At 33.6% G+C, this 11829-nt stretch overlaps 1 protein-coding gene across 2 annotated transcripts; it reads right to left on the bottom strand.

The window, feature by feature from the left end:
- Window positions 1-2957: 2957 nt before the first annotated feature.
- LOC102594404 (vacuolar-sorting receptor 1-like) lies at window positions 2958-9856 on the bottom strand. Of its 2 annotated transcripts, none has more exons than XM_015302932.1 (12): window positions 9250-9856; window positions 7736-8428; window positions 6880-6968; window positions 6699-6768; window positions 6524-6607; window positions 6084-6160; window positions 5893-5974; window positions 5706-5788; window positions 5311-5377; window positions 4548-4676; window positions 4244-4356; window positions 2958-3401 (listed from the first exon to the last, which is right to left on the bottom strand). In XM_015302932.1, exons 1-12 carry the CDS (start codon window positions 9542-9544, stop codon window positions 3303-3305), a joined length of 1881 nt encoding a protein of 626 aa, XP_015158418.1. In that variant the 5' UTR covers window positions 9545-9856; the 3' UTR covers window positions 2958-3302. The 2 variants fall into 2 exon arrangements, with proteins under 2 accessions (XP_015158418.1, XP_006362349.1); XM_006362287.2 differs by having other exon boundaries at window positions 4244-4350; window positions 9250-9854.
- Window positions 9857-11829: the final 1973 nt, after the last annotated feature.

Below are 11829 nucleotides of genomic sequence, written 5' to 3'. Positions count from 1 at the left end.
CCCATACATAGTATTCTTCAGCCAACATCCATCGACCCCAATAATCTTTCGACAACCAGCCTTAAATCCTGCTTTACAAGCTGCAAAACAAATATAAAACCTCTGAAATCTCATTGGCTTATTCTGAATCTCATTTGGAGTTAGTTTCATGAAAACAGAAGTTCCAGGATTAGTTCGAACAATTTCATTGCAATAATTCCATAATATACCAAACTGATCATTTATATCTCCATCGATCATTGCAATAGCTTTTTCCTTTGCCCTTCTTGCTTGATGCATACTCACATGCAACTTTAATTCCCTACTCAATGTATCTCTGAATTCTGATGTTTTCCAGTTCTTATTTGATTTAACTCTATCAACATACTTCCTTGCAATCCAACTAGAATTGATGGTTTTGTTGTTATAGTTCCACCCAAAACAAGTATGCTCAGAAACAAATGTCTTGATTTGAAAAGTAGATATATCCCTTTGCATTAGTGATCCCAATATCCTCCACTTACAAGCATTAGTTCTGCATTTGGCCCTAGCTCTTTCTCTGTCATCTTTGCTCCACCGAATTGACTTTCCTATTTTGGCTTGATTTGCAACCACGGCTTCCTTGAATTCCTTTTTGTTATCAAATACCATTCCCAGCTCTAATTCAGGATTAAAGGCACCTATTTTTGGGTTATGCTTTGGAAAGTTACAATCTTCAAATTCAGAATCGCAATCACTATTCAAACTCTTTGTATCATCAAAATCTACACAATCTGAGTCACCCTCCTCATTCTACATCTTTCTATGCATCTCTTCACTTACATAATTCTGATTTCCATCATTTTTCTTCTTTTTCACAGTTATATTGATCCCACAAGATTCAACAGAAGGATCAACATTTTTAAAAAATAACAAATCATCATCCTCCAAAGAATAGTCAAAATCATTAAAATCTTCATCGTCAAATTCATCACTATGTGCCTCTATGTCATTTGCCAGCAAAGAATTCTTTTTCATCTCATTTCCACATTGATTATCATCATGATAAAAATTCAAATGTTCAAAATATATCTCAACTACTCTGTCCTTTGGAATGCAAGTAACAACTTTAGCGGCTTTCATATTACTCCTAACTAATCGAACCTTATAAGAGGTTAAACCATACTTGTGCCAAAATACCACAAATTCCTTGTCATAACCACATTGCTCGGCCATATTCTTAAAATTTATTAGATTAATCATTGTACTGTCGACATAGTCAAAATATTCGACTTTCCACCTATGTAGCCTCTTGTCGAACTACGCACAAATGATCCACCATGATGTACTTTAATTGTGAAAAACGATGACTCATTCATAGAATCTGCACATATACTATCAAGTTATCAACGGTGTAAAAACTGTTATTTATACAAATATAATACAAATCTGAATACATAAAGCCAACAAAGAACTACAAGCTCATTATAATGAATATCCAGAAAACAAAACCTTATATATCAAATAAAAAACTTAATATAGCTTTTCAAAATCAATAATACTTATAAATCAATATGAAAGGCATTGCAAATTATATTAAAAAAATGCTTAAAATGTCTTGAATATCGATAATACCATAGTTGGGTGTGGACGATCGACCACGTAAACTTCGAATTGACATTGTTCCAGTTAGTTGTTATGCTGCAACCCAACTACTCTGTCCTTTGGAATGCAAGTAACAACTTTAGCGGCTTCCATATTACTCCCAACTAATCGAACCTTATAACAGTTTAAACCATACTTGTGCCAAAATACCACAGATTTCTTGTCATAACCACATTGTTCCGCCATATTCTTAAAATCTATTAGATTAATCATTGTACTGTCGACATAGTCAAAATATTCGATTTTTCCACCTATGTAGCCTCTTGTCGAACTACGCACAAATGATCCACCATGATGTACTTTAATTGTGAAAAACGATGACTCATTCATAGAATCTGCACATATACTATCAAGTTATCAACGGTGTAAAAACTGTTATTTATACAAATATAATACAAATCTGAATACATAAAGCCAACAAAGAACTACAAGCTCATTATAATGAATATCCAGAAAACAAAACCTTATATATCAAATAAAAAACTTAATATAGCTTTTCAAAATCAATAATACTTATAAATCAATATGAAAGGCATTGCAAATTATATTAAAAAAATGCTTAAAATGTCTTGAATATCGATAATACCATAGTTGGGTGTGGACGATCGACCACGTAAACTTCGAATTGACATTGTTCCAGTTAGTTGTTATGCTGCAACCCACAATATCTAGTGTTTTTAAGAATGAAGATGTTTTAGTTTGAGAAATAGAAAATTGCAAATATTTTTCGAATAAGAAAAACTAGAATTTTTCAATGATTTTTATTCCTTTACCTTGTTTGTGTTTCACTCTCTGCCCTGTTTTCAACTCTAGTTGAAGAGAAAAATTTGTCCTTGATCTTGATTATTTTGTGAAGTTCAGAAAATATTGAGTTTCCTTCTTGGTTTTGCTGAAAATGGAAGACAGACGATGGGACAAATTTGAGAGGGGTAAAATAGGGATATGGGAGAGAGAAAATCACTTTTTGAAAAAGCAATATTAGTTTTTTAACTCAAATAGACAGAAGACTGACTTTTGTTATATTTTAAATACTAAAAGGATGGTTCTTGTTAACTATTATAGTACAAGGATGTAACATAAGCTTTAGTCATAGTTAAGGGATGAATTTAGCCCAAAACTCTGTTGTTAACAACATGCTATATACTAATGTGAAGAAAGGTTAAAATAGTCGCTATAATGACACCACATGATATATGTGTATCTCATTTTGTACATTTATATAGTTGAAGGAAACCACATTTGAGATTTGTGGAGAGGGATTAGTGTAATTAATTCCAACACATAATCAAGTGTTTGGTCAACCACATAAAAAATAAAAATTATAAATCGCCGCATAAGAAAGAGTAATCTCCATTTAACTAACGTAATTTTTCTATTTACGGCATCCATCGCAAACATTATCTATGGTGGCACAGAGTTTGTTCCTAAGAAATTTCTCCCTTCATTAAGCTCAGGACCATAGTGCATGTTTTGGAAAATTTCCCCTATCATAATTGAGAGTTTATGTGTGTACTGTTATGATAAACATATACATAAATAGGACCTCGCTGAACAGTGAGAGTTTGCACTAGAATGATACAAGCATAAAGAACCTCGTGACAACTGGAAAAAGAGCTGATCGCGATATCACTTGATGTTACATTCTATCCGCGCAATCATTCTTCACCAATGGAATAATATCAGACATTTCCGTGGGATATGTGATTAGGCACCTCTCCCTGATTATCCAAAGGCATGTACTGTGCCATGATGGCACGGATCTCTGAATCCATGTATCTCTGCATATAAAAAGGTTTTCGGATTATATACATCAGGAAAGGTAAAAACAACATCAAATAGAAGTGTAGAACACTGGGATAAAACTGCATCAAAGGCAATGGCTACGTATCTGTGCATACTAGTTTCATGATTCAAATTCCAGGAGATAAAAAAAGTAGGGAGAAAAGAGGAAAATGAACACTCGATTGATAACTGATAAACATGCCAAAATATGGCTGTTGCAGAGCACAGGATGAGACCAGAATGAACTTGAACGACTTTTTCCTATGAGGAACAAATACATATTAACATTTCTAAGTTGTTACCTACAGCGTCTCTGAAAGAAATTATTCATTTCTTTCCTGAGATTTCTTCATAGAAACTCGGGTGTTCCATTTATTCTAAAGAGGGCACAATAGCTGGAAGCTTGTACAAAGCGAGCACAGATTATTCTTAAGATTTCTTTTGAGGGAACTACTTGCCCTTCTCATCAAACTACTGAGGAGCTTTGAGCAAAACAAAATAGACTACTGCTCAAGGGATTTTAGCTGCAATAGGGGGACTCGAATGATTAGATTTTCACATTTCAAGCTCTTAAGAAACACCTGCCCTCTTTGAGAAGAAGTGAAGTTGTTTTTATTTGAGTATCCAAATCATAGGTTATTTTGGCATTTGCAGTATTATATGTCTCTTCTGGAAGGCCATTTTCTTTCCACGTCACTTTGAAAAGTTTCATTAATGAATAATTGCGGTAACCTAACTCACATTACTGCTAGATTTCCAATTTCTGGTGGTGTACCCAAACCCAAAGGTCATAAGTGACAAAAGAAGATGAAATAAGAACATATAACAAAAAACATACCCGGATCCTATACTTGTACACGGCATATGCTCCAACTCCTGCAACTGCCAAACCCAAGATGATAACCCAAACAAGACCCCAGCTAAATGCTGCTTTTCCATCATTGCCTGCAGCTTTTGAAAATTATTTACAGATTAAAATACAACAGATTTTGAAATCACAGTAGCTCAAAGCTGCTCGTGAAATTCAAATTCTGTTATTGATAAAAGCATCTAAATGAGCATCACAACCATCATATCAACATTTAACTAGCTTCATCCATATTTTAATCTATTAGAAACATGTATGAGAAGTTAAAACTTACCTATACATGTGTCATGTTCTTGCATGTACAATAAATTGCCACTGCAACTGCATTGATAACCACCCCAGGTATTCTTGCATTTGCAATCTGGACACTGGCATGCCAGCCTTTCTTTGCATTCATCAATATCTGAAAAAGGGGAAATAGTACAATTAAAAAACTTTGGATCTCATCAAATTATTATTCATATTGGTACTCCCTGTTAGACTGGATATGTAAATTAACAAAAGCTTTTAACATGTAAACCAAATATGTGTATTACAAAAATAATCCTTCTAAATAAAACCGGTGAGAGTTCCACATGTCTTTTCATTCTCTCTCTTCTTATAAAGAAAAAAATTCTTATATCAAAGGGTCCCAACAGGTCATGTCATCAAGGATAAAATGAGTAAAGAATTCCAATAGTATCAAAACAAAGAATGGTGTCATTTTATTGGACAAACTAAAAAGGAGAGTGTGACACATAAAATGGTACAGAGGGAGTACACAATAAAGAGCAAGGTTATTCCTATTTATACATCTCTATGGGGATATATACAGGATAATGTTTATCTAGGACGGAGTCACGGAGAATAAGATGACGGTTCTACAAAGAAGAAGAGTACGGAAAACTTTTTGTTGCAAACAAAGATCTAAATCCTCAAGTAGATTAGAGTAAAAGAAGATTATAATATAGCCTAAAACTGTGAGTTATACCATTAATGCTAACAACATCAGCAAATTTCGAAAAATGAAATTATATTGAGTAACAGATTCTCTGTACCGTCACAAACATTCACTCCATCTCCTTTGAACCCTGGTGGACATTTACAACCCTTTGTGTGGTCATCCTGACAAGATAGGGATAAAATATTTAGTGTCCCTGTTCACGGAATGAAATTGAGACAGTATGGGGTAAATCAAAGAGAAATAACTCAAGTTAAATCACTAAAGTTAGAACTTGTGAAGGACAGAAAAAGAGGGGGTAATTCAAAGAGAACTAATTTTATAGCATCAATTCTCAAAAAAAATTAAGAAACAAAAACATTTCATGTTTCAGACTGCTGCTTCAATAAAACCAGATGATAGGAAGGAGGTAAGCATCCCCATAAAAAAAGGGGGAACGCCGGAGAGTAAATTCAAGTGGAAGGTAATAATGCTTGAATGGAGCCTTCTTACTATGCAGGCAGAAAATGTCCTTCCATCCTTGGTTCCCTTCCAACAACCTCCATTGTTTAATCCACAGCGTAATGCTCCCGATGCTGTCACACAAAAAGCGCAAAAGATTAAGCCTCTGAAAAAATGCTCATGCATCACAGTGGAGACTTTATGTGACCAAGATTTTGAACATAAGAGTCTTAAGTACCTTCACAGTGAGAATAACCATCGCCAACAAATTTTACTCCCTGAACCGTCGGGCATTCACAGACTTTCCCACGGAAAGTATCCTGGAGCATAATAATGTATGTCATAGGAAAATTAGTTAGCATGAAATTAGACATAAAGATGCAAAATAATGCTATCATATCAGTAGTCAACAGACAAATGACTGGATACCCGGCATGCAGTAATGTTAGCAGCTTTGTCCTGCCAGCACCCACCATTGGACTCTAAGCACTCATTTGTTTGTATATCTGAGAAATGCAAAACAACTTGTGACTACCACCTTATCGGAGATCATAGAGATTGTGTACTATCCTGAAGCCTATTTTGACCAAAAATTATTGTTTTGATATAATTGCAAAGTAAGTATTGTGTATCAACAAATCACAAGTTGGAATATGTCAGATAAAGCTAGAGCAAGATCTGTAAGCACTGCTTGGTGGCTTTCGAGTCTGAAATACAGAAAATACTCAGGATCCTTTGATATAAAAAATAAATAAGTATGATTCCCCAATTTATAAAAATGATCAATTGCATAAACAGGGTCTGCAAGAATGACAATTGGTACATTTATGATGTCGTCAAAGCTAAAGAACTGATCAAAGATTACTGACCATCGGTTAAGCAAATTGCAGGCTCAGTTGTCTCCTCAAAACCTGAACAAATGGCCTTCAGAACAGCTCCCTTGTCCAACTTGCCTACAAGGTAGATAACACTAAAAGTCAAGAATCTCTTTCATTTAAACTAGGCACCCTCTCACAGTCTCACTTGAATACTTTTGAGTTATACCTCTGTACTGCCTATTGTTTATCACAAGAGTTGGCAAGATAGTCACATCTCCACGAGAGTTCTTTCCAATCTGAATGCAGCAATGTGAAAGTAACAATTAAGTTCAAGAAGTCCATTCAGAAACAATAAAGTCAAGAAGGTCAGGGAAAGAGCTTGCCCCATTATTTGCTTTTTGACACACCTGCGCTTCTTGTTCAGCCTTTAGAACAGGGTTATCAGCATCCGCTTCAGGATCTCCAACACATTTATCTATCTGTTTTACATCAAAGCCTATTGTGTCCATTCCGGGAAAAAATAACAAGGTTAACAGTTAGACAAAATCTTGAGTTCACAAAGAACAAGGCCAATTAATTCGTGCTGTACCACATAATTGATAAACAATATATAAAAACCATACAAGGTCTATTCCTTAAGCTTTAAAAGAGAAGGTGAAATGACATTTCAGACATTTGAACTAAATGAAAGATCTAAATGCATCAGTTCAGTAAGAGCATAACAACCCAAGTGGGAAAACAATCATGTGTTATCAGGAAGTCTGAGTATATCTGAGCTCGTCTTCAGGAGTATATATATCTGAGCTTGTCTTCAGACTGTTGTAAATCGAACCATCTAAACAAGACATAAATATAATGCTGAAAAACATTTTTTGTGTAATAGAACAGTTATAACTAAGTGATTGAGCCTTACACAGACTAAAATAGAAGAGAATACAATCCACAAAAAATAACAATTTAGTAAAGTTAGCATCAGATGGTGGACCAGGGAGTTGGACTATACCTAAGAGGCTAAGACCCGGTGCTCACTGCTCATGGACAAGGATGTGAAGACAGAAATACTACCAAAATACAGTAAGCAACAGCAATTACTAACCATCACCACTATATTACAAGGAAAAGATGAATCGCAGTTAGCACATTGAACTATTAACATCAAACATATATATTTTTCTAACACCAAATGCATATTTACACTGGAAAAAATGTGCATGAGCTGAAATTCGTTAAAGGAAACACCAAAAACAAGAAACTCCAACCTACCAAGGGATTTGATTACTTGATCTGCACACTCCTTATTGTACTTCTTCTCCTTCATTGGACACCGGATTCCAAAGTCAGTAACGTAGTCCCACCACAACCACGGCTTCCCGCTTTCATTGGCAACCTTATGAAAGCAAGCTTGGCGCAGATTTTGTAAAACAACATCCTTCCCATCATAACCTTTGCTGAAGTCTTGCTCAGGATCTGGAGCACAGTATCTCCCATGGTTGATGCACTGAGACTTGCATTGCTTGCTCAAAATAAATGCCTCAGGACAATACCAAGTTATGTAATGGGGACTGAATTGTGTATATCCCTTCTGCTCAAGTATCTGGGCAGCCCCTTTGAAGTTTTTGACAAACTCTCTCTGGCTTTCACACTTAGGACCACACTCATCATTACTGTTGGTCCAAAACTCGTACTCAACTCTTTCATCAGGATGCGGAAGAGCCTCTCTCCAATCCAGGTTTATGTTAACCATCTCCCCTTTAGATAGTTGCTTCTTGATGCTATCCCCAAGAGATTGACTAATTAGAGCTGATGGAATAGTTATATTTTGCAGATAATCTGCCTTTGCATCCTCTTCCTCAGGGGTGTCCATGGTAATCAAAGGTTCATTGCGATCATCAGCAACAAGAATAGCAGCAGCTCCAGCCTTTTGAGCATTCCAAGCCTTAAGTGTGAAATAGCAGTCTGACAGTAAAGCAGTATACACAGACCAGAGAAGAAAAAGGAGACACATGTTAGATACATACACGGTTTTAACAAGCTCCACTTTGGTCATCCATCACTAGTTATCCAGTCTTAAATACTTATTAATAGTAGGTGGAGCATTTGTGGTAGTTTGAACTTGGAATAGATATAACATATAGACTAATTAGCACATAAAAAACACAAACATAGATGACATTTCCTCAGGTTCACTGGAAGAGCCAAAAGCAAGTGCATGCTTGTTACAAGACTACAAAACATTGTCAACTTCAAAAGGCATCAGAATAATCTGAACTGTGCTCCTTACATCAATGATTTCCAATTCTAGAAAGCACTGATGTAGGAACGATTTCTCTGGTTCAACATATAAGAACCGTGCTACTGCATCTTCAATATATTCAATGATTGACAACAGAGAGTACAAATTTAAATATGCATACTAACAGGAAGAGTCCAATGTTTGCCAGGAGTATTTCAAGTCTTTTATTCTGTGTTAGAGAACTGAACTCGGTGTCCGAATAAGTGCAGATTTAGGAAATCTAATTTCCGCCAAAGGCAATCTAGTAGGAGAATGAAATGGCTATATATATAGAGAGAGAGAAAGCCCACTGAAGTATAGTTAAATGACATTTACAAACCTGAAATTTGATTACACAATTTATGGACAAAAACAAAATTAAGATAATCTATATAATCCTCAGCACCTAACAGATAAAGTGCATCCTCAGTATGAACTCAAACAAACATCACTAAACCAAGCTCTAATAAGTCAATTCAAAGGGCAGCAAAGATAGAACCTTTACCTCCTCTATCGACAAGGACGAAAACAGGCATACCACCAGCCTTAGTTTTGAATGAAATATCAGAATCTGCAAAATCCTTGCAGGACTTCTGATTAGCTTTAGGGTACACAACTATACCAACCATAGTTCCTCCATATTGTGGAACCCCAAAATTCCCAATCGCACACTCATACACATCTTTGATTGAGTCTGGAGAAGTTACTCTCAAGCTATTCTTTTCCACCACAAATCTACCCAAACAAGACCCGATTACAATAAACCAAACACACACTAAAAACCCTAGCTTTTCCTTCATCTTTAGCTCTAGATAGACAAATATGACAATGACCCAGATCAAGAAAAGTCAAAATTAAGGCCTAGAAGCTATCAAACCTTGAAATTTCACATAAAGGTCAGATCTTTATAGAAAAATAGATCATACCCAGATCATATATTGGTGATCTAAGCCTAGAAGGACAACTTTTAGGCAACTCTATTGATATAAGAGTGGAAAGATGTAATCTTTGTGTAAACAAAAAAGAACCTTAACAAGGAAGAAAAAAAAAACACAAAATTAATCGAAAGCTACAGATTCAACGTGTTAACTGTGCTGAAGTGATGAAATTGTTTTTATATGAACATAGGTGGGATTTTTTTCTTGTATTAATAGAAATACTTGAAAGTTATTTTCTTTTTCTTTCCTATTTTTGGGGGTTTTTTTACTTACCACAAAGTCTTTTTAGGTTGTTATAATAAAAGACCTCGTAGATCTAATCTAATATTTTTAGTATAAAGGTCAAGTAATTTATTGAGAATATAACTTTATATAGAATAGTATAAAAGTTGAAGGATACGAAATAGTATAGAAGATTAATAAGTAGAAGTGTTTTATTTGTTGCCTTTACTAATTATTGTAGAATTATTCTTATAAAGTAGTTTCTTATTTTTGGACTTTTGTAATTATCTATTATTTTGTATAATTTATGTTGTTTTTATTTTACTTTCATTATGTTTTTTCTTAAATTGTTTTGTCTAAGTTAGAGGTCTATTAAAAATAGTAGTTTTATCTCACCTGAGGTAGAGATAAAATATCGTACATCTTATTCTTCTCATATATTATTATATGTGATTGTACGAAATATATTGTTATTATTATTATAAGGTCAAGTAAAATAAAGTAGACGGAATACTACTCTCATGAGCTAATTAAAGGTTGGACCTTTGTTTTAAAAAAAAAAAGTTCTATAGTGATGAAAGGTTTAATAATTCAAAATATGTAATTAGTAAGACTTCTAAACTAATTATGAATGTTCTTTGAAGAATGTTAAAAGAGTTTAAGCGCATTCAACTTTACATTTTGAATTAGATACTTTAATTTGTTATTATTATTATTATTAATTAATGTAAGGTAAGTAATAAGTATGTACAACTCGATAAAAGAAAATAAAAAATAATAGGATCTTCGTTACTATAATCTATTATTATTTTTGTCCTTAAAGATGATGAGGTTACATATGGCGGCTTTTAGTGCCTTTGTGGGACCAAATGATGAAGTGGCACTCTATGAGGTGGTTCATCCAATAGGCATAATCCACGTGTATTATCCATAAAAAATATTTTAATTTTTAACTTTTATTATACTAATAAAAATAACTAATGGATGTGCGAGGATATTTTGAAAAAATAGAATAAGAATTGGGATCAAAGGAAGGGAAAATGTGAAGAAAATTATCAATCAATTAGGTTAATAAGGTTTCCCAAGATATTAATTTATGGTTTGGACCCAAAAAAAGAAAAAGGATATTAATTGATGTCTATCCAATATATATTTAGTTGAGTATAATTAATGTATCACACTTTTATTGTTAAAAATCATTGATTAACTTAATTTACATCAATTAAACTTACGAGCGTTAACTTAATGTAATTTCGAAGAAAATATCAGTATAAGATAATAATTAGTTTTCTTTTAACTTAAGTTCATATATAATTAGAGTGTACACTGGATTAAGATTTCTAATTTGTTAAGTAGAAAAATTATTTCGTTGAGGATAGAGGTAGTTATCCAGCTTACTATGAGTAATTATCTCAAATTACTTAATTTTTTAAAAGTCTAAACAAGTTTATAAAATTTCAAAAAAATCTTTTTTTTTCCAAAAAAGTAGAAAAAAAGATAAATTAATAAAACATAATATTTTTAAAAGACGTCTAAAAAAGAATTAGCAGAATATATTATGAAAAGAAATTTGTGGTAGGTGGGCAACTGTATGGATAAAGTATAAACTACTTTTAAACGTGTATCATTCCAAAGCCACGTGGATGAGGTGTTCAACTTGTCAAACATCACTATGGCATTTAGCAATGCGATATCATATCACGATATAAAATTGTAAAATGAAATCAGTGTTTAGACAAGTGATTGCACGTTGATGTCATCTCATGATTTCATATCATGAAATAAATTAACAATCTCCAAAAATCATGATTTGAAAATTTTCAAATATAAAATTGACCTACAAATTTATATTTTGTTAAAACAACCCACATTTGTATCTACTGACCATTTATTTCATATGTAAATAAAATTTATAATCATATCAT

The sequence above is a fragment of the Solanum tuberosum genome, unplaced genomic scaffold (assembly GCF_000226075.1).
Source record: "Solanum tuberosum cultivar DM 1-3 516 R44 unplaced genomic scaffold, SolTub_3.0 scf00385, whole genome shotgun sequence".
NCBI classification, from domain to species: domain Eukaryota; kingdom Viridiplantae; phylum Streptophyta; class Magnoliopsida; order Solanales; family Solanaceae; genus Solanum; species Solanum tuberosum.
The sequence above is the reverse complement of the archived record's forward strand: the minus strand, read 5'-3'. Positions and strand labels throughout refer to the sequence as shown.